This window comes from Chionomys nivalis, chromosome 6, assembly GCF_950005125.1.
Source record: "Chionomys nivalis chromosome 6, mChiNiv1.1, whole genome shotgun sequence".
Classification (NCBI taxonomy): domain Eukaryota; kingdom Metazoa; phylum Chordata; class Mammalia; order Rodentia; family Cricetidae; genus Chionomys; species Chionomys nivalis.
In genome coordinates, this window is record NC_080091.1 from 29,751,825 (window position 1) to 29,778,375 (window position 26,551).

Below are 26,551 nucleotides of genomic sequence, written 5' to 3' on the forward strand. Positions count from 1 at the left end.
GACTGCTTCTTCACTTTTGGACTGTGTTGCAGGGTCATTTCTAAAAGTTTAGGCACCAAGAACTGGACTTTGGCTATGGACTTTGAAGATTAGACTTTTTCAGTCACTGTTTGATCCCAGGGTGAAGGGGTGGCCATCATCCCCATCATACAGAGGGGAAACAGAGACCATCATAGGATATAGTGTTAGACCATGCATTTCCTGATGGTGCTGAGATTAGAGCCTGATCCATGTTAACTTTTCTCCTGTCACTTCCTCGGGGTCTGATTTCCCTTTTCATCTCTCACTGTGGGACAGTTTTACAGTCCATCCTGTGACTCTGTTATCCACTGACTCAGTGGAGGCTAGAAGGGATTGGCAAAGATTGACAGATCTTGAATCCCCAAACCCATCTGTGTATAGAACCACCAAGGTTCTTGTCATGGATGATGCAGAGAATGATGGATAGAACACTGGAATCTTAGAAGACAGACCCATCTGGACCACACAGGGAGTGGAGACTGAGACATTTGTATCATGGAGGATAGATGGATGGAGATTTTCTAAAGACGATCCATCTTTGGCTTGAGATGGGACTCAGGAGTTGGTGAGGCAGACGGTGGAGATTTTGTAGAGTCTACCCTTAGAGTCTGAAAATAAAAAGGACAGCCAGAGCATCTGTGACTCTAGAGACAGGGAAAGTGCCTTGGCAGAGCTGAAGTTAACTTGGACCCAAGGAAAGGAATGGAAGGATGTTGCGGGATATAAGGGAAAAGTGGAGGAGTGTGAGGTTGAACCCTGAGCAGATGATGAAGCACTTGAAGAGACAAGAGACAGGACTAAAAGGAAGTCCTTGTCTGGATATCATTAGGTGATAGGGTGCTACAGACTTGGATCCTCATGGTGCATGTATATGCAGGGTCAGGGGGTGCTTCCGTGTCCTGGGTGTTTGCTATGAGGAAGATTAGAGGAGATGCTAGAGGCCTACTCTGTATTTTCCTAGGTCTGTTTTGAAAGTGGCCTTTGTCCCTAGGGGATGAAAGAGGCTGTTGACAACTGTGAAGGTTGTCAGCCAGGTATGCCATTGATTCTGGTTACACAGCACTAGACAAAGAGATGAGGTGACAATCATAGGTGGAGGAGAGCTGTAGAGGATGGCTAGATACCCAGATCCTGAAACCTGCTGTGCGTTCATTGGGGTCCTTGAACCCTTGACCACAGGAGAGCTGAGAGTCCACCAGGCTCACAGGCATACCCGCTTGCATGTGTCCTTTGGATCAGCAGCAGTCTCTGTGATTCTGGGACAGGACTGTGTATAGAACAAAATGTATCTTTTGGGCTTGAAAAAATACACTGCCCCTTAAGGACAGACTACAAAGAAATAACGAATTTCTGGTTGTATAGCTTTAGAAAGAAGAAAACCCAAAACTCCTTCAGGAGACAGTTCTACATCATAGCTGAGAAGATAATGGGAAGAATTGCTCTATGCAAATTCAACAAAGCTTAAGCACATGAGTCCTGCTGGCTGTGCTCCTCCACCAGGCCTGATTGAGCCCACTGGAGTCTTTCCTTTAGCTCCTGAGACTTCACTGACTACCAAAGAAAGCACATGCTCACCTGTAAGATGAGCAAGTCGCCCGGCCTGCAAGGGACAGCCTGAGATGTGTGCATCTATGGGCTAATGGTTTGGGAGTTGATGAGTTTCCTCACAGTTTACTTCATTTTGTTTGCTAAGGATGTTCAAACCTCTGTAAACTAGTATTGAGCAGTTTTGGAAAGTAGTTACTTCTTTTCTGTAACACCCAACAATACAGCAACTCTAGTTTCTATCCGATCCTCAGCCCCACGGTGGAGAGTTTGCTGATAGCTCACTCATGCACACTACCGGCTTTCTTAACTTGCTAGAGAGTTCAGTAATAGCTATGAGAGCCGGCTCTCAAATGTTCCTCTGTGAATACATACCTGATATCTGGTGAGATACCAGCATTCCCGTATATACTGGTCCCGGGGCTCAGAGGCTAGTAGGGGCTCCAAGCTTTTGTTACTGTGTTGCAGAGAATCCTATCAGGAGAGTCCATCTTTTTATGGTGAGTTACTGAAAGCTTCCTCCACCCTAGGTCAAAACTAAAATTTTATTGTGAATAGCGTTTCTTAGTTTTCAGTGTGTTTACTGCGTAAGTGAGCTTTTCATTGTGTCTGGAAGAATAGGCTAATGTTCTACTCTCACACCGATAAAAGGTCTTTCCTTCCATTCCAAAGAGTAAAAATACTTGTGGTCAAGTAGTGGTCATTGATCACTACCTGGGTTTCCACAGGAGTCATCTCATATAATCCTCATGCAAACACTACCTGGTAAACCTGCATGTTCTCTGTTCAGCTCTTAGGGAAACCGAGGCCTACACATTACAATGGTTTCTCCAAATACAGCCACCTGCTGAAGGATACACAGTACATCAGAGACTTTGCTGGGTCTGACCTGACAGACTTAGTGACTCCTGAGCAGGGAGCCATGCCCAGTACTTGATTTGCACTTACAAGAGGGTATCCTGGGGCTGATTTCCAAAAGACAGTCCCCTTCTGTTGCCCTGAGATGAGGTGTTTCTATGGGTATACTTACATCCCTGCATTCAATGAGCGGTGTGGTAGACAGCACCTCTAAACAGCTCCTTTGCAAGCTGTAGTTTAAATGTGGTCTCTCATCCTGTCTGTTTCATACAGACACACTCTAGGCTTTGTTTATCTGGATCCTGGATGTCTTCTTAGACTCAGGTTCTGTTTTAAAAGGCAAGGACAGTTGTGAAAGCTTTGGCAGTAGTTTTCTGATTTGTCTTTTCAAGCATTAGAAGACAATCCTGACATAGGAGCAATGCCTTGTATTTTGGGATTGCTGAGCCCCGAGAGAATGTCTTACAGAATTTCTGATTTGGAGGTCCCCGAGAGACAACCTGTTTTTATAAAAACCATGTTTACAGCAAGAAGATTTGGTATATCTTGTTTTCAAGAAGTTTCACGGCTTTGTTATATATTCAGTGGAGGTTTTGTCCCTAGAGGCATTGAGGAACCCTCGGGACTAACTGGGGCCTGCCTCAGCTCAATTGCCTGTCATCAGCCTAGGACATGTGTCTCCATCTCTGCAAGTCCATTTATTTCTCCGTCGTGAGGAGACACAAGATTCTGACATTATGTCTGAGCCATACGGAACCTTCACAGTGGGTACAGTTCTCAGGGGCCCCCAGTTCTGTTTACAGTGTTTGGCCATAGCCCTCATTAAAGAGGATGTATCTGATTGTTTGCTGGAAACCTTGTCAAAGGGTGGCCCTAATCTAATCCCTTTCCCTGCAGCTGTTCCTGCAGGGTCCCAGTAACTTAAGACAGGGAAGAGGGACTGCATTTCTTCATTAGTTTAGGATTGTTTGGTTTTGAAAAGTATTTGAGGCAGTGTAGTGTACACAGCAGCTAGTGCAATGCCCAAGTGTTGTGAAGAGCGTGGGACCCTTGTTCTGTCCCGCCCAGCTAGCTTACACCTGAAATAGTCACACAGAAAATGTATTAATTAAATTACTGCTTGGCCCATTAGCTCTAGCCTCTTATTGGCTAACTTTCACATCTTGATTAACTATTTCTATTAAATCTGTGTATCACCATGTGACTGTGGCTTACCGGCAAGATTCTAACCTACGTTCGTCTCAGACCGGAGATTCATGGCGTCTGCCTGTCTCTGCTTTCTTCCACCCAGAATTCTGTTCTGTCTTCTCCATCTACCTGAGTTCCGCCCTATCAACTAGGCCAAGGCAGTTTCTTTAATAACTAATGAAAGCAACACAAATACAGAAGGGTACCACCCAAGGTTCAGAAACACTGTAGCTGGAATTCTGTTATTCTAGCTGTGTGCTTGTCAGAACATTGACCAATCTATTGGGTCCTTAAGGGCCTTATCAGATTGGAGAGAGGGAACTTGTCACATGAAATTGCTGTGAGGATTGGAAACATACAATGTTTAGCTGGGCGATGATGGCACACGCCTTTAATCCCAGCACTCGGGATGCAGAGGCAGGGAGATCTCTGTGAGTTCAAGGCCAGCCTGGTCTACAGAGCTAGTTCCAGAACAGATTCCCAAAGCTAGTGAGAAACCCTGTCTTGAAAAAAAAAACAAAGAAAGAAAGAAAGAAAGAAAGAAAGAAAGAAAGAAAGAGAGAGAGAGAGAGAGAGAGAGAAAGAGAGAAAGAGAGAAAGAGAGAAAGAGAGAAAGAGAGAAAGAGAGAAAGAGAAAGAAGGAAAGAAAGAAACAATGTTCAACTTGATGATGAATTCATAAATTTCAGGGAAATGGTAGCTAGAAAACAGACTGTTAATGGATTGTAAATGCAGGAGTTGGTGCCAGACATGAGGACGCCTCTTAGCTTCTTGGCACCTGACTGTACTCGGGGTGAGAGTGGGGTTCCTGAAACCCTTTGTGTAAAGTTGAGCACAAGACAGCTGATCACAGGGGATTTATTCCTATAGCCACTCTTCAGCACAATGGTTTCTGAGCAGTCACCCTTGGCTTAGCACTTTGCTTGTCAGTGAGAAACTAGAATATTGAGGTCTTTATTTTCTTGGAATTGCTATCTAAAGCTGTGTCCAGTAACTGACACCCAAACAGAACAGAAACAGCTCATTTTGCACTCAGAGGCTCCCCTCCAGGAAGAAGCAAAGACAGGAATTCAGAGATACCTTCAGGAGAGAATGGAAACTCCCATGTGGCTGCACCATAAACAGATGCTGATTTGCTTCATGATGTGATTGGCAGGCAGGCACTCTACCTGGTTCCACTAAAATGTTATATGAACATGTGCTATTTACCATCAACTAGGTGGGATATCTGACTTGGTAAATTGCAGGAATCACATATTTGGTGTTTTTCCAGGGGAATTGATGTCAGCAAACCTTTAACTTCTATGTCCGTGGATCCTGGGTGTCTCAAGAAATTTTATGACTCTATGTCTTCAGTTGGTGTCTCTGATGGAGAGACAGGAGAAATACAAAAGTAGATACCCTTTAGATGCTGACCTTGGGGCTACAGAGGGGTGAGAGAGGCATGAATTTTCCATGTTAAGTCTACAGATCCTGAAATCCCTCATCCTGGGCCTCCTGTAGTCTGAGTGAAGGCCTTTCATCTCCTGTGGAATTTGGGTTTAATTCATCTATCTGCAGAGATCCTGAAATTTGCAGCTTCTGAACCATTTAGCCCATGTCTTCCTAGGTTCTCTAGCTTTCAGGGGACAGTTTCCAAGCACTCTTCTCTATGTTGAAAAAATAAAATAAACCCAGCCGGGAGCCATGGACTGATGAGAAAATTAGTCAATACTCAGGAGCTGGGTTGTATGATGGTCCCACATCATATGGAGCCACAGTCGATGACTTGGAAATGCCAGAAATGTTGTCTTATGTAATATACTTTCCACCTTGTAAACAGTTCCTGCCAGGCACACCCACCGTTTTAACTTGGAGAGCTGGGAAGGAGTTGAGTTGTGTGCTAGTGATTCATCCCCTGAAGAGCCCTGGCGGGACCTACCTGGTGACAGCTGATCAGCACCTGTCCTGGGTGTGCCCGGGAGGAGCCAGGCAAGGCCCTAACCCTTAGGACTTGGTAGCACTTGGGCAGAAACTTGGCCCTCTCCTGTGCCCCACACCCTTGACTCTTAGCTTCAGCACATGGACGGTTTGCATAGATCCAAAAGAGCCATCTACTTGGTGGAGCTCATGGTTGTTCACAGATCTCTGAACTGCAGTGATTCTCTCTGTGCCATTCAAAAGTGAAGGAGGCTCTTTATCATTGTGACTGTGTGCTTTTTTGTTTGTTTGCTTGTTTTTCAAGACAGGATTTCTCTGTGTAGCCCTGGCTGTCCTGGAACTCTATCTGTAGGCCAGGCAAATCTTGAAGGCAGAGATTCACCTGCCTCTGTCTTCTAACTGCTGGGATTAAAGTCGTGGCCACCATGCCAAGCTAGGACTATGTGCTATCGAGGCCATTCAGAGAAGCCATGCCTGCAAGCATGGAGAAGGGAAAGAAAGTCAAGTTTGTCCTAAGGCTGTGTACTTCACCCACACTAGAAATATCTTCTCCCTAACGCACACATCCTTGACAAGCCTGACTACAAAATATCTGCACCAGGACATTGTCCCTTGGTGGAAGATAGTTCAGGAGGGAGCCAGGATTGAGACTTGATCATATTCCATGCACAGCCCGCCCCTTCCATTAGGATCCCTCCTGGGGAACTCATCATGCTACCTCTGACCTCATAAGAGTTTAAAATCTCTCCCCTCTTCTTCAGGCTTAGCACCCTTGCTTCATCAGATAGGCTGGTCATCAAACCTGCTATGAACATAGATGAACAAATATACCTAGTCAAGCCTCTTTTATCAGTTCTTTGGCATCTATATTTAGAAGGACTTGCTAGTCATATGATAATTGCATCTAATTTTAAGGAGTCACTTTCCTGTCTCCTGTAGTGTCTGTGCTACTTCAGAGCCCTAGTAGCAGTGCGCGGGTGTTCCATCTCTATAGTATACTAATTGCTTTTGCCAAATGAAATAAAAGTTGTTGCTGTAATAATGCTATTTTGACATTTTATTACAATCCATATACTTCAGCTGTTAGGACTTAACTGGTCAGTGACAGGCGCAGGGCATTTTCAGCTCCCTATGGAGTTTCAGGTTGAGTCTAGAGATGTGGAGACTCTTCATCTAGGTCGTGGGTCTTTCCCCAGGCCTGTCTCACCCAGAGATGAGCACGCAGAAACTGTGGTCTTCAAGAGACCTGAACAGGACAAAGAGAAGGGCGAGGGCAGAGTGGTGTGAGGTTCATACAGATGGAGCTGCTCCAAACTGCCGACTAGCTGTTTGACAAAACTGCTGACCCTGGGAGAGACAGGAGAGAGGCTGAAGACCAAGACTCCAAAGGTGTGGTTATCAGTATAGTCTGCTGGGACAAGGATGGCTGATGTCACTGAGATGGAAGCTCCCTCAGTCGCTCAAATGGACATAGCTGCCTTTGCTGAGAGTGTGTTCAGTGCATTGTGGTGTTTCTTCTTTAACAGAAATAACTGGAAATGATATTGTGGTTTTGTAATGTTCTGTTACATGTGCATACGTGTTGTGTATACACACACACACACCACTGTCCTGAGCAAACAGATCTACTGAGTACTTACAGCCTTCCAAGTTGTATTAGGCTTTAGTCAGTGGGCTCTACCAGGTAGTTTGTGGGGTATGCTGTGAGGAACAGCCCTCAGATCATGTTCCCTAAATACTGTGCAAGGAACCTTAAGGGAGTGTAACTGACTGGGAGGGAAGCTGGTTATGTGACTGGAGGTCGTGAGGTTCTGGGTGACTGGGCTCATGTGCACGATTGGGTGGATACAGCGGTATCGCAGGTATCTAGAAAATGGTGGCGGATTGCTTTTGTGATGAGTAAAGGAACGGTTGAAACCCATTACCTCACGGTAGGACTGTGCTCCTCTGATAGCACAGAGCACTGAGATGCTTCCTGCTTGACTCGGCTCTGCTAAATTGGAAAAGGTATTTCTTTTCTGAAAGTTACAAAATAAACAGAATTGTTTTTGTGTAAACCCCTGTGGGAGGTAATTCATTGGCCTGGCTTCTGTCTTGGAGTTGGCTGATTGGTGAATGTTTCTTTGTGCTCATCTTTGTAATCTCCAAGATGGGGTTAACAGCTGTCCTTCAAAGAGACTCAATAATATTGTAGATAAAATTTAGGACACTGCGAAAATTATGCGGGTTTGAGGGTAGCATAACTCTACGTCTTTATAATGTTGGGGAAATGTGCCCCTTTGTCATCTATACCATAGAAAAATTCTTTCCTTTAAAAGAGGCACAAATGAAAATATGATTTAAGAAATAATGGCCTTTCTGATACTCATAATTTTGTTTTACTTTATTTTTTATTTTAAATTGTTTTTTAGTTGTTTTGTATAGTCCAGATTTGGCATGAGACTCACTGTGTAGCTCAGGCTGGCCTGGAACTTGCCACCTTCCTACCTAAGCCTCTTGATTGTTGAGGTTACATGAATGTGCCACTATTTCTGAATGTTTTTTTACTTTTATGTCTACGGATGAAAAGAAATAAGCAATAGCAATTAAAATATAGCATAACATACAACTCTTATATAAATCTTATGTTTTTATTTTTTAAGTAAATTTATAACTACTTATATACCAAAGCAAAGAGAGCCGTTCCTCAGTGTGTGTTAACTTGGGTGGGGACATCTGGAAGCTTACAGCCACTTCTGGATCCCATTTACTGCTTGTTCACATTTCTAAATGATGGCTCATGTTTTACAAGTAACACACATCGCAGTAGCAAAGCACATGTCATATCTGGCATCGCCCAGACGCCACCACTGGTAATTGTGCACTGTGTCTTTCTAGACTGTCACAGAGGCTATTACTAGAATGTAGCCCTCTCTAAACATGTTCTCCTAAACAAATATTTTGAAATTTTTAATTTTTTAAAAATTACCTTAAAATCTTATTATTCCTTGAATTTTAGATTTTTAAATGCTAGTGCCAATATACTATTATAAAATTTTATAATAATTTTTTAGATTTATTAATTTTTTAATTTTATTAATTTTTATTGATATGTTCTATTAGTTATTTAATTTAATGGTTGGTATGTGGTTAGATTGTTTGTCCACCATTAGAAATTATGTCAGCATATCTCATAGGAGTCTCACGAGCTTCTTGAGAATTTCTAAAAAAAAAAAAAAGAATTTCTAGACGCCTATCTGCTATCTTTGAAACCTCGTGCTAAAATGCCTGCAAAGGTCATTTGGGTAATAGACCTCAGGGTGGGTGGAGGGCTCTCATGGCCTCTGTATGGATTTTGTGGTTAGGGCTGTGCCGGGTGGGGAAGAAGCAAGCAGCAGGAGCACTGGGGTTCCTGCCTCTGCCTGATACTGAGTGATTGTGGGCCTTCAAGTGAGCTCCAAATCAATCTGGGCTGCAAAATATTTTGAATCTGGAAAGTGATTTTTGAATAAATAGGTAGTTATTAAGTAAATTGTGAAGGTTATTATAAAACATCCCCCAAATGAGAAGTGCTGAGTAAATTGTGGCTACAGTTATTATAAAACACACAGGGTCTTTATAAATTAAGACTCCTGTATTTTAAATTAATGCCTATGCATTTGCAAAGATATGTACATAGTTTTATATATGCTTATAAACACATTTTTATTGATTATATTGAGCTATACGTTTTTCTCTGCTCCTTCTCTCTTCCTCTCCCCTCCCCTTCAACCCTTTACTCTGGTCCCCATGCTCCCAATTTACTCAGGAAATCTTGTCTTTTTCTACTTCCCATATAGATTAAATCCATGTATGTCTCTCTTAGGGTCTCATTATTTTCTAGGTTCTCTAGGATTGTGAATTGTAGGCTGTTTTTTTTTTGTTGTTGTTGTTGTTGTTTTTTTTTTTTTTTTTTTTTGCTTTATGTCTTACAGCCCCTTATGAGTGAGTACATATGATATTTGTTTTTTTGGGTCTGGGTTACACCTCACTCACTCAATATGATGTTTTCTAGATCTATCTATTTGCCTGCAAATTTCAAGATGTCATTATTTTTTTTTTCTGCTGTTTAGTACTTCATTGTGTAAATGTACCATATTTTCCTTATCCATTGTTTGGCCGAGGGGCATTCAGGTTGTTTCCAGATTCTAGCTATGATAAACAATGCTGCTCTGAACATAGTTGGGCACATGTCCTTGCGGTACAATTCAGCCTCCTTTGGATATGTACCCAGAAGTGGTATTACTGGGTCTTGAGGAAGGTTTTTTTTTTTTTTGAGAAATCGCCATACTGATATCCAAAGCAGCTGTACCAGTTTTCACTCCCACCAGCAATGGAGGAGTGTTCCCTTTACCCCACATCTTCTCCAGCATAAGTTATCATCAGTGTTTTTGATTTTGGCCATTCTTACATGTGTAAGATGGAATCTCAGAGCTGTTTGGATTTGCATTTCTCTTAGGGCTAAGGATGTTGAGCATTTCCTTAAGTGTCTTTTAGCCATTTTAGATTCCTCTGTTGAGAGTTCTCTGTTTAGGTCTGTACTCCATTTTTTTATTGTATTATTTGTTCTTTTGATGACCAATTTCTTGAGTTCTTTGTATATTTTAGAGATCAGTCAGTCCTCTGTCTTCTGTGGGGTTGGTGAAGATCTTTCCCCATTCTGTAGGCTGCCGTTTTGTCTTGTTGACCCTGTCCTTTGCTTTACAGAAGCTTCTCAGTTTCAGGAGGTCCCATTTATTAATTGTTTCTCTCAGTATCTGTGCTACTGGGGTTATATTTAGGAAGTGGTCTCCTGTGCCAATGCGTTTAAGTGTACTTCCCACTTTTTCTTCTATGAAGTTCAGTGTGGTTGGCTTTATCAGTTGAGGTCTTTGATCCATTTGGACTTGAGTTTTGTGCATGGTGATAGATATGAATCTATTTTCATTCCTCTACATGTTTATATCCAGTTATGCCAGCACCATTTGTTAAATGTGCTTTCTTTTTTCCATTTTTTTAGTTTTTGCTTCTTTGTTAAAAAATCTGGTCTTCATAGGTATGTGTTGATTAATATCTGGATCTTCAATTCTAAACACATTTTTCTATATAAACGTATATGCATGTACACATGGTGTATACACATTATCATATATTCAATATGTAAAGCCTTCCTCACTATCTGGAGTGTCCAACAGGTGGATGTCTTGTTGACAGGGACTGGAAATTTCCTCCAAGGTTAAGTGAGAATTCCAGCCACAGTTCAAAATAAGGTGAAAAGAAAAACAATGGAGTTGTGTGTTGGGGTACAACCACTTACATCCCTTTGCTACCCACAGCCATATCCATGCCAGCAGTTGTATTAGTGGTACTGGACTAGAGTTTTCTGAATAATGTTAGATGGCTCAATTTGGTCTCAGGGCATCCAGTATTATCGATTCATAGATCCACGTGCTTAGATCTCATCCTAGTTCCTGAGCTGGAAAGGAAGGACACGAGAGCTTTGCAGAAAATTAGGGATGACCAACTACTTACTAGTGATGAGCCAGCATGTATAATCCAGAAAGGGTCAGACCAACAAACTCAGCTGCACACGTCTATACCTTGACTAGGATGGGTAGAAAATAAGACATGTTGCTTACAGATGGGTACCACATTCTTAGGATGTTTCTTTTACAGAAACACTTTCAAAAATGCTTATCATACTGTTTCTTTGAAAGGTCTTTGTTTTTACTTGCTTGTGGAAGATATTATCTGTTAGTACTGGAGACTGCTGACATAACTGCTTTAAAAGGTCTCCACAGCTTTCAAGGTGTTTCTGAAGCGAGCCATGAATGCTTTTAAGGATGAATCATCTGGAGCGAAGCATAAAACCCTCATCTAGTGTTTCTGTGTTATCATTTTCAAGAAAGAAGATGAAGGCCCGTGCTCCACCACCTCCTGGAAAGCCTACTTCCCACAATGTCCACAGTGACCAGAAACTGCCTCATGATTCTACACTGGGTTCCCAGCACAGCTTGGTCCAAATGAAGGAGTCACTACAGAACAGCACCTTGGACATCACTGTGGTTCTGCCCAGTGGACTGGAGAAACAGAGCGTGGTCAGTGGCAGGTAAGATTCTGGAACCTGGGTGGGAGTTCCTGTGTGCCTCCTCACGTATGTGGGAAGAGAAGGAAGAATGGTGGGGGCATGTTCTATTTAGTTTCATGTTGAATTTGATTCAGGTTAAAATGCCTGCTATGCATTGGTCCAAGATCAGAGCCTCAGAGATCCAGAAGTCCCACTGGAAAGTGTGGCCCGACTGACCCAGCCAGGCTCTCTGGAATCTTAGGGGACTACCATCCTGGTAGAGTTTGGGATCAGAGAAAAGTATAGAGATACATATATTTTACAATTTATTTTTTGTGATAGTTAAACATAATCTTGATGAGTATTGGTTCCAGCCTCAATATCTACCCACAGCTGGAATTCTTGTGTTCTAAGATACCATGCCTTTAGTTGTAATAGGTAATATTACGTTATTTTTGAAGCTCTTACCGCGAGGACAGTGTAAGAAGATATTTTTCAGTAGGGTTTCTCTTTGCAGCCATTGTCACAGGTGTAGGAAGATCTTCACATTAGCTTCAAAGAAGGTTCTTGAACTTGAGACCGACACCTTTGGTGGCATTTCCCCAGGCCCAGCTCAGAGACTGAGTTGTAAGAGTTTCTATGTGTGTTTAGTTGTTTGATAGAGCAGTCATTATCTTCAGCACACATTTCCTACAAAGTAAGGAGTTTGTTGTACTGTCATAGCATAGTTTAAACACTATTTTAGAGTGCATGCTATTCTGCCAGTAAATATATATTTACCACGTTTATATTTTGTCCAAGTTGATAGTTACTGCTTTTTCTTCTCTTAGCTTGTGGCATATGGGTAGTAATGCATGAATCTTCTTTGACAAACACAAGGAAAGGTGGGGTTCCTTCCAGAGAGTAGAAATATTTCTAAAAATGCTTTCAAGTGGATGTAACGTGCTCCCTGCACCTTCAGTTTCTTTTTCCCTTTAGAGCAACCGTTATCACCATTACAGTTTGTAAGATTGCTGTGGAGTCTAGGAAGATCCTTATAAATTATTCAGATAACGTTCTCTTCTTTAAGCAGGGAAACTTAGAGTCAGGAAGAGCCAGCCTCGGCCTGGAGGCCTCTGTCCCTGGGCCACCCTCTGGGTGCTACAGGTGAAGGCATGCTTCACTGGATGTCAAATTCCTCACTCTTGTTGGCTTTTTTGTTACATTTTTTTTTTCTCGTCTGCTTAAGCAATGGCTTTAGCAAAGAGCATGCTCATATTGCCCTAAACAGCAATTTACAAAACATAACCAGCCCTGAACCTTGTATTTCCTGATGGACAGAAACCTACTAGAGAAAACAAGCTAGTGACTGACTGTTTATGACCCCATTCTGCAAATTATAGTTTTCGTTTTTTTTTTTTTTTTTTTTTTTTTTTTTTGAGCTGCTCTGGAATTTAAAACCGCACGTAAAAGTCCCTATCTGTTCTTAAATATTAAGACATACGGATGGGGTTTGGAACGGTTCCTGACTAAGGGAGAAGGCCTGGCAGGCCTTTAGGAGTGGGGCTGCCAGCTCTCTGCATGGCGGGTGGGAAGGGAGCCAGCAGCCCCATTGCTTTAATTGGGAGCACAAGTGAAGAGAATATCTTTGAAGACACAGTACCCTCAGCCCCGGGGGAGCTTCATAAAAGGCTCTTAAGTGTTGACAGTGTTGGGCTGTGTCATTTTTGTGTAGAAAATTAGTCACATCCACATTGGTTCACACAGCTAAGGGACCTCTGGCAGGGAAAGGCAATGCTTCTTTCTCCAGAGCGAAGGGAATCTCTCCCAGTGTTCAGTCCTGTGATTCCACCCCTAAGAATGAGTATACCCTAAACAACACAGAATAAACAAGTTTATACCTGTGCAGGGAATTCCAGGTCACGAGCCTTGTAAAGCGCTGGAAGGATTTCCACTTCCTAGCTATTAAGCTTATGACAGAGGCTATTAAAGAACATCATTATGAAAGGAGTTTCCATACCCAGTTTCCCTCTCCTCCTCCCTTCTTCTTTCCCGCCTTCCCTTCCTTTTAAATAAAGGACACTGTCTTTTTTGTGAGGAAGCAGCAAGATTGAGGGTCTGACATTTAAACTGCAAAGAGCGTGCTGTCCTGGGAAAGGAGTGTTTTCACAAACACACAGCTTGATAGTCTGCAGAGGGTACTGGGCTTGTTTGGACGGTGGTCCTATTCCAGGCCTCCTGAGGGGAAGTATCATTTTGTGGGCTCCTGATAGGTTACTAAATATTAAAATGTTCAATTATCCATCAAGCAAAATAAATCAGGAATTGCAAACTCAAACTCAGCCCACAGGGGAAAGTGGAACATTTGCTGAGTAGCCCATATAAGGAAGGTCCATGTTACAGAGTCTAAACTGCCTGCCCTGCCATGTACTGGTTTTTCTGCAGCCTACACAGATTGTAAGAGATCTGACTTTGCAGCGCCAATTTTCTTCAAACCCCAGGAACAACAAACATGTTGAGTGGCAAGTAGACTATAGATGAATTTCTAAGACAACCAGAATTCCTTATTCTGAGGGTAATTAGTTTGTGTCCAGGTTGGCCACAGTACATCCTCTGAATGAAGATCATATAGAAGACACGTGCCTCTCCTATAAGCTGGACACTGAATGCAAAAGACCAATGGTTCTCCACCTGTGGGTCTCAATCACTTTGGGGTTGAAATGACCTCTTCACAGGGGTCTAATATCTATACACTGCTACATATCAGATATTGACATTACAATTTATAACAGCAAAATTACAATTATAAAGTAGCAACGAAATAATTTTATGGTTGGGGGTCACCACAACATAAGGAACTGTATTAAAGGATCACAGTGTTAGGAAGACTGAGAACCACTGGAAGTCTCCACAAATTAATTAAAGGATCACAGCATTAGGGAGGTTGAGAACCACTGCTCTAAGCTCTGAAGAAGGTAACTTCTAACACACAGGTGAAAAACAGTGAGGACAGAGTTAAGAAAGGACAAGAGTTACTGTGGTCAGAAAAGGGATACCTTTGGGGCAGAACCTGTCCACACCTGCTCCCATAACCCACATTATATGGGATGGCTTCTGGACAGGACAAATACCAGGCTTCCCTGGATTCCCAGCTTAAGTTTATCTCCTCTCTTCAGATGAAAGAGTCCAGCCAACATTGCTTTCAGATGGTTTTCTAGTTCAGTGGCCTTCAGAAGACAGGCTCTCTCCAGATAGCAACTTGCACCTCTCTCTAATCCCAAATTATTAGACCTTTTATGGCCAGGCAGCAGCTACATGGCCCCGAGAGATAAGTCTCCGGAATTTTACTCCATCGTTCTGTCTCTAGCCTTTGTTAACCAGGACCCAGGCTTTCACAAAACTGCATTCTTGCTAGAGATTCCAGCCTCAATCTGAAATCCTGCCTCTGGCCATCTGATCTCCCTATTGATGTGCCTCCTTCTGGTCTCCTATCTTGTTCTTAACTGTTTCTGTGTCTTGTCCTAGTGAAAATCCTCAGTGCAGACTGTCTGCCAAGGACCTTGATTACATTTTGCCTTGCTTCTTTGATGCCGCATGAACCTGTCAAACTGGACTTTCTCTCAGGATTTGTATTATTGACCTTGTGGTATGCCTCGCCCAGAGCTTAGGGCCACATGCTGGCCTTGGTCCATACAAGAAAGTAGGGCACATTGGAACAGTTTGAGATTTGGCCATGCCTGTAAATTCAGTTTGTTTTAAGAAAGACTGCCGGGATATACCTGAAAGCACTTTGCATGCCTAGCACCCAGTTACCGTTCATTCAGCATAGGTGCATGGCATGATACTCAGTATCAGGACATTTTAAAGGTCAGCCCCTGCACCTGTGGCATTGACGCCACCAGGGAACAGGTAAGAAGTATAGGTTTTTCAGCCCGACCCAACTGAATCAGAATGCCATGGGTGGGGTCCACCAAACTGTGTCTCCACAGCCCTAAAGGTTCAGACAGGATCCTCATTGGGAAATCTGCTGACAGCAAGCTCTGGGCAGTGCCCTTGGCCAGGCACTGTGTCTTGACTGTGCGCTTGGGCTCTTCCTGGCCTGATGCCATGAGGAAGGCGACCAGAGTCTATATAGTCTATAAAGAGGCCTCATCATCTTTATCTCCCAGACAGAGTGTCTTCAGTGCCTTCCCATCTGTCTCAGGGAATGGTCTAAGAGCAGGCTGCATTCTAGAAAGAAAGTTCCTTCAGTCCAGCTACACAGTTAACTTATGGCCCCTCTGGCTTTGGTCTGCTGACCTCTGAGTGACCCACCAGCATGGGGATGGTGGTGGTGGCACAGACCCTTCATTTCTTGTTTAGTCCCTTAGTAGGACTCTGAAAACAGTCATATAAAGCAGAAGACCAGTTTCTTATTGAAGTCACTGAGTCAGAAAAAAATCGATTTTTGAACTTTGTATACATTTAGAAAGAATATGTGTGTGTGTGAAAAATAAATATATATTTCATGTATGTATATGAAAAACATTTTTTCCTCTTACCCTAAGATGGGGTTTTCTGTCCATCCTGGAACTCACTTTGAAGACCAGGCTGACCTCAAACTCTCAGACATCTGCCTACCTCTGCCTCCTGAGTGCTGAAATTAAAGGGCACCCCTGCCTGGCAGAAAGCAATATTCTTAAGAGAAAGAAGTTTGTAAAAATCCTATTCACTTTTCAAGTTTATAATTAGAGTGCCCAGAAACAGTTTCATCTGTGTTATGAATGTTAAAAGGTATTGTGGGGCAGCAGAGGCAAAGCATCTGAAAGCAAAAAAAGCCATGGAAGATCAGTGGGAGGAAAAAATAAGAGATTGACAGTTATAAGTGAGCCCTCCAGCTCACCTCACTTGATTTTGAAAGGTGGTTGCTCCTGCTTTATGCGAGAACTTTTACTCTTCTATTAAACTTGTGGTTTCACCTTAACTTTAGATGGGTGATTAGATAAAGAAATGGTACAGAGGGATATTTTGTGTTTTATTCAGATTCCTGAGTGTTCCTATGACATCATCACCTGGGCAAGATCTCTAGCACTTTGTAACTTCCTAACATTCCTGACTCTGTCTTTGACTTTCTGATTGCCGAGTTTTCGTTCCTTGGGAGTTAGGGGAAACTGTTTTGCAATTCAAGAGTCTGATGTCACTTGCTGAGAGCAGGGTGGCACCCTTTCACATACCCTATAATCGTCTGCCAGAGCAGTATACAATTCACATGGAAAAGAAGAGTGAGCTGTCATTTACTTAACAAACTGTGGCATGGAGCCTGCATCTGGGCTGACAATGTTTAGTGTCTTGAAGGTGTTAATTCAGTGGAGTCTCCAGCAACCATCTAAGGCAGACTCTAGCCTAATGCTCTTCCCGTGGGGAAACTGAGGCACAAAGCAGAGCAGGTGGTCTCCTTGGGTCAGAGAGGCCACATATAGTGATCTTAGGATTCCACACAACCAGACTATATGAGTACCACGAAAAGAACGCTGCCGTGGTAGACGCCAGTCCCCCACCAGAGGATGATGTCAGGACAGCTGTGGACCAGGCACCAGGACTTCTCTAGGAGATCATGGGGAGGAGCAGAGGCCAGACTCAGCAGGTTGTGAGAATGATGAGTGACCAAGCAGCTTTAGCAGTCTTTGGAAAACTCTCTGTGGTGCAGATACAGGACTGTGTGGAGGCATACACAGAACACTCAGTTAACAAAGTCATCAGTTCTTGGTTCATAGACAACAGGAGGCAAGCTGGGATCTGATGGATCTGTAGTAAAATCCCACAGGGACTGTAGGCAGCTAGTACCTCTGTCCACTCTCAGGCATTGCTACTATGCAGAAAACTGTCTTTCCCTATCTGGACAGGTTTCTCCAGGAGGATCAAAGAAGCTTTTAGAGACCCGAGGAGCTTCTTAGAGTTTCTCGAATGCCACCAAGTAGCAGTTTAACAGGTGTGCTAAAAACTGGAAAAATCCTGGCTCCACTCACACTCTGTTTTGAGAAATATATAATGGTAAAATCACAAGTCCTGCCAGTGAGCGTCCTCTTTTAAATAAAGTGTCAACCCCCTCATGACACATAGTAAATTGACCCAGCATCCTGTGTTTTCTTATATGCACCCAGGTTACTATTACAACCAAATCAGTCCTCAGAAGAAAACTCCCTCAGGGTTCTCACAGTGGGAGTTGACTGGGGTGGGGAGCTACTAAGACTTCAGTCCTATCTGTCCCCCAAACCTCTTCACCTTTTTATAAAAACTGATCTGTGCTGGGTACAGGTTCTAGCCACCAGGAAGATGTGGGAAACTGCTTCTCAAGACAGAGTTAGTAATGACTCTGTGTTCTCTGAGGAGCATGTCTAGTGAGCCATGTCTAGTTTATTGCGTTTTGGGGGTTTAGGGTTTGTTTTTTGGTTATTTGTGCTTCTCCCTCCACTTAATGATAGGTTGAAGTTGGTGTGTTATTGGTTGTTGATAACTGCTTCAACCCTCAAATGTTGAAATGTAGTTGCAGTTTCCTTAGGATGAAGCACTCTATGGGAAAAGAACATTTTTTTTTTTTTTTTTTTTTTTTTTTTGGTGTTTGGGAGGATGGAAGACAATATTACAGAGGGATTAGGTCAGGTGATTTTAGAATGTCATAGAAAGTTGAGATTTGCACACTGAGTGATTTGCTTTGATCTAATTGATAAACACTGTCCGTACATAGAGTGGCATGTACTGGTGTTGTTCAGGCAAAAAGGTGTGCTCTCCGCAGTGGAGAAAGCCCCAAACCTTGCATGCTCCCTTTTATGGCACTTTGCATTTCAGATATGTTTCTAAGGACTCTGACTGTTCTTCAGACATTAACGTTTGGATGGCAGTAGTTAGTGACTGTGTGCTTTTTGTGTTCTTTGATAGTTTGTATTCACATGTTTATATGGTGTAAATAGATTCCCCAGTGTGGTTAGCTGAGGCAAAGCTGGAACCAGTATCCTTCGGCATGGGTATAAATTGAGTCCCAGCACTACCAGTTTGTAGAAACCCCAGAATGACTCTTCCTATTGCTCATACTAGAACTAAGTGTGAATCTATAGTAAGTAGCCCTAGGCTTCCAGAAAGACAATGAATGGGAAGTTAGTATTATTTTAAAGATTTATTTCCATTTTTATGTATATAAACATTTGCTTGCATGTCTATTAAATGCATTGCATATGTTTCTGGTGCTATTTAAGGCCAGAAGAGAGTGTCCTAGAACTGGAGTTACAAATGATTGAGTCACCATAGGGATGCTGGGAATCAAATCTAGGTCCTGTACAAGAGCAGCAAGTGCTCCTAACCACTGAGCCATCTCTTCAGCCTGATGATGACACCATTGTATTGTTCCATTTCAGCTTATCTTTCCACGGTGCCCGTTTCGGGGTAGTCAAGAGTTGTGCCCATGAGCTTCACCTTTGACCTTATTTTATTTTATTGAGCCACCAAAAAGAAAAACCTAGCACCAAAGGATTCAACAGAAAATCATTGAAAGAATAACATGCCAATGCTTCTTAAACTCCTCAACAACATCAACAAAGAATGGATATCTCCAAATATCAGCACACCACAGGCTGCCATCCAAATGAACCAGGACTGAAAAAAATAAAATTCAGAAAAAAAAAAAAGAAAAAAAAACAGGGTTATTTTAGTATTTTTTTTTTTTTTTGAAGAGGTTTCTTTTGTGGAAGGCTTTGCTATGGTACATGGTACACGGCAGTATGTTTTCTCCTTTGACTTTAAGTTCTGTGTAGGGAGAGCAGTGAGTGTGTATCCAAGCTGGAAGAATCAGAATTCACAGCAGGGCTTATCCTGCTTATTCCTTAGTGTATGTGTGAATGCTGAAGGTGTCCTGGTCCCTCCTACCCAATGTCTGAGGGAACACAGGGAACCAGCTTCATGTGAGTTATTGTCTTACTGGTTGGTGCGTGCTGTTAGCATCTTCTTAGAAGGAAGATGTGGTAAGCGTTGCCCTGGAGACAATCTTGAGTCTTTCTTTGGATCAATCAGATGTCCTGGATGTTCGTTAGGTACAATAAATGAATGAATAAATGAATGCGGAATGGGGCATTTCGGAGACTCTTTTGATATGGGATTTGCTCAGAGCCAAGGAGGGAGGACCAGTAAGTGTTGTTCTAGTCATCTGTAATATTTTCTGAATTAAGCATGTACTTTGTGCATTCTCCTTCATTTTCTTAACACTCTCTCTCTTTCTCTGTCTGTGTGTGTGTGAAAAAGAGAGAGAGAGAGAGAGAGAGAGAGAGAGAGAGATAGAGAGAGAGAGAGATTTCTATTGTTTTGAAGTAAGTTCTTAGTATCTATTATGGTTAGAGATTTTTAAATCATGATATTGAATTTTGTAAGATATTTTTAATAATGAATTGAGATGTATGTATGTTCCTGTGGTTAATTTTGATGATATGATATATCACATTATTTATTGACTTGTCCTTATATATTGAACCATACTTGAATTCTAGAAATAAATCCCATTTGTTCATGGGATGAATCTTTTTACTATGCTATTGAATTATATTTGCTAGTATTTTGTTGAAGATATTTTTTCCTCCCTGTTTGTTTTGGATGGCAACTTGTGGTTTGCTGATATTGTAGTAGGGAGATCGTTAATTCTTTTGTTACTATTTTTGACGAGTTTAAGAAACATTGGTGTGTTATTTGATTATTTTTGTTTAATTTTCTGTTAATTTTAAGTTTTCCTTTTTGATGAGGTTTAATTTCGTGAGGTGATTTGATCTCTTTATTTGTTATTGATATGTTCAACATTCTCATTTCTCTTTGATTCAATCTTGGTAGATTCTATCAGTTTCTATTTGTTAGCTCATTGTTCATCAAAGTACTTATCAATTTTTTCAACTTAAAATTTAGTCTTTGAATACTTTATATTTACAAATAACTGAAAAATCAATGCCATAGAATTGTATAGTTTTTATTTCCAGAATTTAGATAGTTAACCTAGCAGATCCATGGATTTAGCTAGAAATGGAACTTTTATTTTCATTTCTTATGATTTCGAAGGGTTGTTAAAAATTTTTTTCTTTTAGTAACGTTGATTAGCATTGAAACTGTTAACACGCCATCATGTAACCATGAATATGAACTCAAAGCTTTTAAATTGCTGTTGTCGTCCTTGTCTTATTCCTCTTCCTCCTCCTCTTCTCTGGGCTTTCTCATGCATTCACTTGTCTGTCTGTTCTGCCTTACTCAGAAAGGAGCCTACAGCAGTCTTGATAACCATGATTTGTCTTCTCTCTTTCAGCCATGCAATGATGGACCTCCTGGTTGACCTTTGCCTTCAGAACCACCTGAATCCTTCTCATCATGTCCTGGAGATTTGGTCTTCTGAGACCCAACAACCCTTGAATTTTAAGCCAAATACTTTGATTGGGTCCTTGAACGTACACACTGTACTTCTGAAAGAAAAAGTCCCTGAAGAAAAAGTTAAGTCTGGCCAACCCAAGGTGCCTGAGGTTAGTGGTGCATGTGTGTTGTCTGAGGATAGACAGAGGCACAGATTTGTACAGAATGTACAGGAGTGCTAGCGAGGACAGGCTTGTTCTTTGTTTCAGTACCTAACATACAGTGCTTTATTGAGGTTTCTTCTTCTATGCCAAGTTAAGGTAGGTTCTGATTGGATTTGCTACAGGAACTAAGAACTGTCCAAATTTACTAATGTTTATTGTTGTAATATTAATCCTTTCTTATTTACAGTTGGAACTGTTGTAGGGCAAGGTATCCATCAGAATTACCTTGAAAATGGAAGTGTTCCTAAATCTGCATTTCCCAGCATGATAGTCACAGGTCCTATGTCACACCTGAGGACTTGAAATATAGCTGTATAATCAAGAAACTGATTTCTCAGTTTTACTGAATTTTACTTAATTAATTGGTGACCACTTTCTTGGAACACATATTTCTAGATATCTTTTGGCCCTAAGAGTCAGAGCTCCATAAAAGAGTTTTTTACTCACTGTCTGGGAGTGAGAGAAAGGATAGGCCCTTTGGAAATTTTTAATTTTTGCTGTTTGGTTTTGGTTCTGAGAGAGGATAGAGAGGGCAGGACATATGAAGTTGAGTGGATAGGGAAGTAGATTGGATCTGGCAGTAGCTGAGGGAGAGGAAAGAATATGATCAAAATATATTATTTAAAGTTTGTTTTATTGTTTTCAGGAATATTTAGACTATTGTGTTCAGGGAATATCTTAGTTGTCATTTTACTGCAGCCATAAATTATCAAGTAAAATGAATCCCAAATTCTTATAGTACTTTGTAATATGGTTTTAAGGATGGTCTTTAGGCTCTAGTTAAGGCAGTACTACCTGGATCCGATTCTTGGAAGATATACTCAGCTTTCTTGCTTTCAAAACTGGCAGTTGGGCCAGTAATTTGTCTCCTGTTAATGTCTAGTTTTTAATGATTAGTAACATTTAATTGGTGCCTGTCCACACTAAATCTGTGAGAGAATCTCAATTATACTTCAAACAAAAGCAGTACTTCATAGAGAAGGGACCTCTTCATATCCTGTGGCTTTTCTTAACTGCCTAGACTCCACCAAGAGTTAAGTCCAGATTATGTGTGTGGTTCCTCTTGGAGAAACCCAGGCTGGAGCAGTGCCCCATATTTGCCCTAATTTACAGTTCATTAAGTCCACCAAGCCTGCCACTCAGAGCTCAAGGGGACCACGACCTTTATCTGTCACTCTTCTCACAAGCTACCTTGACCTTTGCAAGGTCTTTGCACCCTGTGGAGAGCAGTGAGCATGAACTGAAGTAGTCCACATGAAGCTTGGACTCCTACAGGTTCCTGATGGGACATTTAGTGTCACTGTAGGTGCTTAGAATTGTTTTTCTTTCTGAGTATTATATCTGGTATTTGAAAAAGATTAAACATATTTCTGGCTTAATATACACACATCTGTACATACCTCATATACTTATAGTATATATAATGCCTTTATATATAAACATATAGTCACATGTTTATGTAGATATTTTGACTTCTTAAGCAAGCGTTTTCTTTCATGTGCTCAAGTCTAAGCAGAATCTGCGAAAGGTTGTACACATATAGGATTTGAATTTCAATGCCTCGCTGAGGTCAGTTTCTCCTATTGTTTAGTAGTTGCTGATTATGAGAGAGATCCTAGCAAACATCTAATATTCCGTACATTTATTTTGCAGTATTCAATATGTTACTTTTTTTTTCTCCCAAACCACCAACTCTGTGGAAGAATGCCCAGGGGCTGGGAAAGTCCTGCCATACTCATTTCTAGAATTAAAACAGAAATGGAAGCAATTACAGAAAGACGCAATCATAGAACTTTTGTGTCTGGTGTGTTCTTGCAGAAATCCGTGCGTCTGGTAGTGAATTACCTGAGGACACAGAAGGCCGTCGTGCGTGTGAGCCCTGAGGTGCCACTGCAGAATATTCTGCCGGTCATCTGTGCAAAGTGTGACGTCAACCCAGATCACGTGGTTCTGCTCAGGGACAACGTCGCTGGGGAGGAGCTGGAGCTGTCCAAGTCCCTGAATGAACTAGGGATCAAGGAGCTGTATGCGTGGGACAACAGAAGAGGTGAGGCTCCCCATGATGTACATACCCTGATGCATAGTGCCTCGGACATGAGGTTTAAACACAACCCTGTATTCTCTTCTTTCAGCTCTCAGTAGCAACACCTAGAAATGGATATGGGAAGCTTCAGGCACCTCGGTTTTTGGCCAATAGTGAAGTAGGCAAAAGTGGACTATGGCTTCTTGCCATATTCTATGATGCTAACTATGTTCCTCCCTCACACCTCTGCAAATGACTTTGGCTTTCTGACTTTCTCCGAACTCTGACGAGTAATAGCAAATAAAAAGAATTGGTGAGGGGAGAGTACACCTTCCCACTCAGAGACCACTTACAACAGTGCTTGAGTTTTGATCCGTTTGTCATTGCTCCCAGACTTTAGCCTCTGCTTCTATCTAAGATCATTTGCCCGAAGAACATTGACTATCCTCTGAAATCAACCAATTCTGGTTCCCGTGATCAGTCCTACAGACAAATTTTTCACAGTTTATTGCCTATGCTGCACCTACGGTGTGGACATAGCACGATCATCGTGCCGTAAATGAGTGGCAGCCCCTGTGTAATGCTGGCACAGAGAAATATGCAGTCAGATTTTTACAGCTGACATAATGGTTTGAAGTTTTAGTTAAATGGCTGTCAGGCAAAAACATAATTTATAGTCCTTGACGTTATAGTTTTAAGATGGACTTTCAATTGTCTGTGGAACTCTGCCCTTGGTCAAGGCCTAACTGTCGCTATCATTAACTCAGAGCAGCTGCGATTACCTGCAGGGGACCCTCACAAAAGTGGTCAGAAGAACACCACTGCTGCCCTTGTTATTTATTCTGGACTTTTAAAAGTAGGCAGTTGGCCTTTTATTTGTTCTTCTATAGCCTTTCAAATACAGCTTTTAAGATAATTTATTCTAATAAAAATGTGTTTTCCTTTATTGGCAAATATATTGTGAAAACAGTGGTCATAGTGTCTTCTCTGGGTCCAATCCATACTTTGCCTCATCTCAATCCACCCTCTCTCTGGGGATTCTGGGGTCATCCCCCCATTTGACATGGAAGAAAGGGTTTTAGTTCCAGGTAGCATAAGGTACATGGAGTAGTTAGACTCCTGCAAGAGGTAGGTGCTCTGAAGATTAGAGCATTGTAGCCAATTAAGTTTATTGCTGCAGATGTTTGTGGTACTTGAGGTTGAACTCCGGACCTCATGCATCAGCTTCCAACCAGTATCTTTTTAAATCACAGTCAATAATGCTCCCAAGGTCAGCAGCACAGACAGAAGTACTCCCCATGTCAGCAACACAGATCCAATTGATGAGGGTATGTTTGTTTGGTTATGTTTAAACTTAGATTATAGGGTGTTTCAGAGGGGGGAAGTGTCTTCTAATATAAAAGGAAAAGAAAATCTCTCCTAAAAAATAAAAAAAGAAAGAAAGGAAAGGAATGTAAGAGTGAAAGGCTTGAACACCTAGACTTCTGTTACACACTTTCACTTGGACATATCTTAAAGAACAGACACCAAGCTGCCTTTTGGCCAAGTCCTATTAAGTCTGCCTCTCTGTTAAGGAGAAGCCCCGCTGCTCACAGGTGTCTGAGACATGGAAGCTGACACCTTCAGCAGGGCCAGGACACTGAACACAGCTCTAGCAGGGTCATGGGGAGCTTCAAAACATAAAATGCACCAATTTAGCCTTTCCACTCTTGACCAGAACTCCAAAGACCCAGAATACCTCACTCTCTGCCATGACAGTCTATCTCCTGACGCTGTGATGGGGACACCTCCCAGCCCAAAGCCAAGTGTATGCCTTTCACCAGTACCATGCCTGTTTTGATGTCTGTGGTTACCGTTCTCCCACATGCTGTCATCTCATCCTGCTAACCACCGAACATCTAAGAAGAAAGGAGCAGTTTCCAGAGGGTGTCGCGGAGGACCCTTCTCTCTTTTGAAGCTTATCGGCAGGGCTGCTAGGGATACCTTTGCAAGAGGGTGGGGAGCAGGTAGTAACCCTTTTCCTTCAGTCCTACAGCTGCTGGAGAAAGGGGACACAGCAGCAAGAGCTTAAATGATGTTGGCCAATGCCTCAGCCATCTGGACTCTGATGCATGCTTGAAGAATCCCAAGGCTCTGCTGCCCCCTGTGCTCACAGCAGGTCTAGCAGCCTGTGCTGGGGCAAGGAGTCCAGGCTTGGAGAAAGAGGCCAGCCGAATATGCCCTTGTCACTTTTGTGGGTGTTGTAACCCACCCTTGAGGCTGAGGGAGTAGTTAGAGTTTTGGTCTGGGCTTCTGCCGACCTCCAAGCTGTTCTCATTCTCTCATTGCCTGCCTTTTCCAGTTCTTCTGACCAAAACGCAGTCCGAGCCTTCCCTGAGCTATCAAGGTACAGTGAGCTCACAGGCTGCACTCTGCATGGCTGCCGATGGGAGGGTGCACAGAGGTGATGTGTGTGTGTCAGACCCCAGAGGAACTGAGTTTGACTTGAGGCACCTCGGGCATGGGATGGAGGCTTGCTGGGTTGACATGAGGTTACGGTTTAAGGTTTTAGTTTCCCAGTTGTTCTAGACAAGAATGTACCTATGTGAGAATTTGCTGTGTTGCTTTAATCCATAGAAATGGCTGAGACTGTTGAAGCCTGTGTCTCAGAACTTCAGCTGGAAGTACTAAAATGACACCAGGTCCTTTTGCCTTGGCTTGTCTGTTGTTCTGACTTTTGTGCTTCCTGCCCAGATCTGTCCTCCATGCTGCGGTGTATGCAGCAGTATGAGATTGATATTAAACCCCGTGTGTCATAGGAATATAGGTATGCAAAGGGTTAGTTCAAGTTTGCCACTTGCTTAGAAAGTCTCCGTGTATATACATGTACATACTAATATATATGAAGAGAGTACACATATTAACATGCATGTATTTGTGCATATTTGCATAAGCATATACAAACATAAACATATATGAAATGTGGTTTTAATGAGCCTTTTAGAGTGTACACATTCCCATATGAACATACATATTAAAAAAGTTAGTATTCTGATGAGTTTCTGCATTTGGCAGGAAGTTTATCATTTTTGCTAAAATATTTATTAAAGCATAACAAATGATGATTTATTTTAAAAACATTTAATATAAGGAAATGCAGCATTTGCGTGGAGCCCAAGGTTGTGATGGGTGATCTGAGTGCTGGGGCTGAGTGTCCTTTTTGCCAACCCATAGCTGACTTTCCTCATCAACAACGGGATTTCGTACACAAGCATTCTCTTTAAGGAACACCATTGTTCTGAATGCTCATGACACGTGAAGGCTTTAGTCATTCTGGGAGACTGGGGATTTGGGTGGACTCGGACTGGGGAGAGGTAAACTTACTGCATCCTCCTTTACTGC

General features: G+C 42.1%; 1 protein-coding gene across 9 annotated transcripts in view; it reads left to right on the forward strand.

Annotated features, from left to right (window-relative positions):
* Cobl (cordon-bleu WH2 repeat protein) overlaps positions 1 to 26,551 on the forward strand; it is a 229,385-nt gene that overhangs the window by 63,683 nt on the left and 139,151 nt on the right. For 5 of the 9 annotated variants that reach the window (XM_057771907.1, XM_057771911.1, XM_057771906.1 and 2 more), the window contains exons 2-5: positions 11,435 to 11,638; positions 20,883 to 21,093; positions 22,966 to 23,194; positions 25,512 to 25,556. In XM_057771907.1, the coding sequence (XP_057627890.1) occupies positions 11,435 to 11,638; positions 20,883 to 21,093; positions 22,966 to 23,194; positions 25,512 to 25,556 (689 nt within the window). The remainder of the gene's footprint in view (positions 1 to 11,434; positions 11,639 to 20,882; positions 21,094 to 22,965; positions 23,195 to 25,511; positions 25,557 to 26,551) is intronic. The other 4 variants (XM_057771912.1, XM_057771915.1, XM_057771909.1 and 1 more) reach the window with 1 other exon arrangement.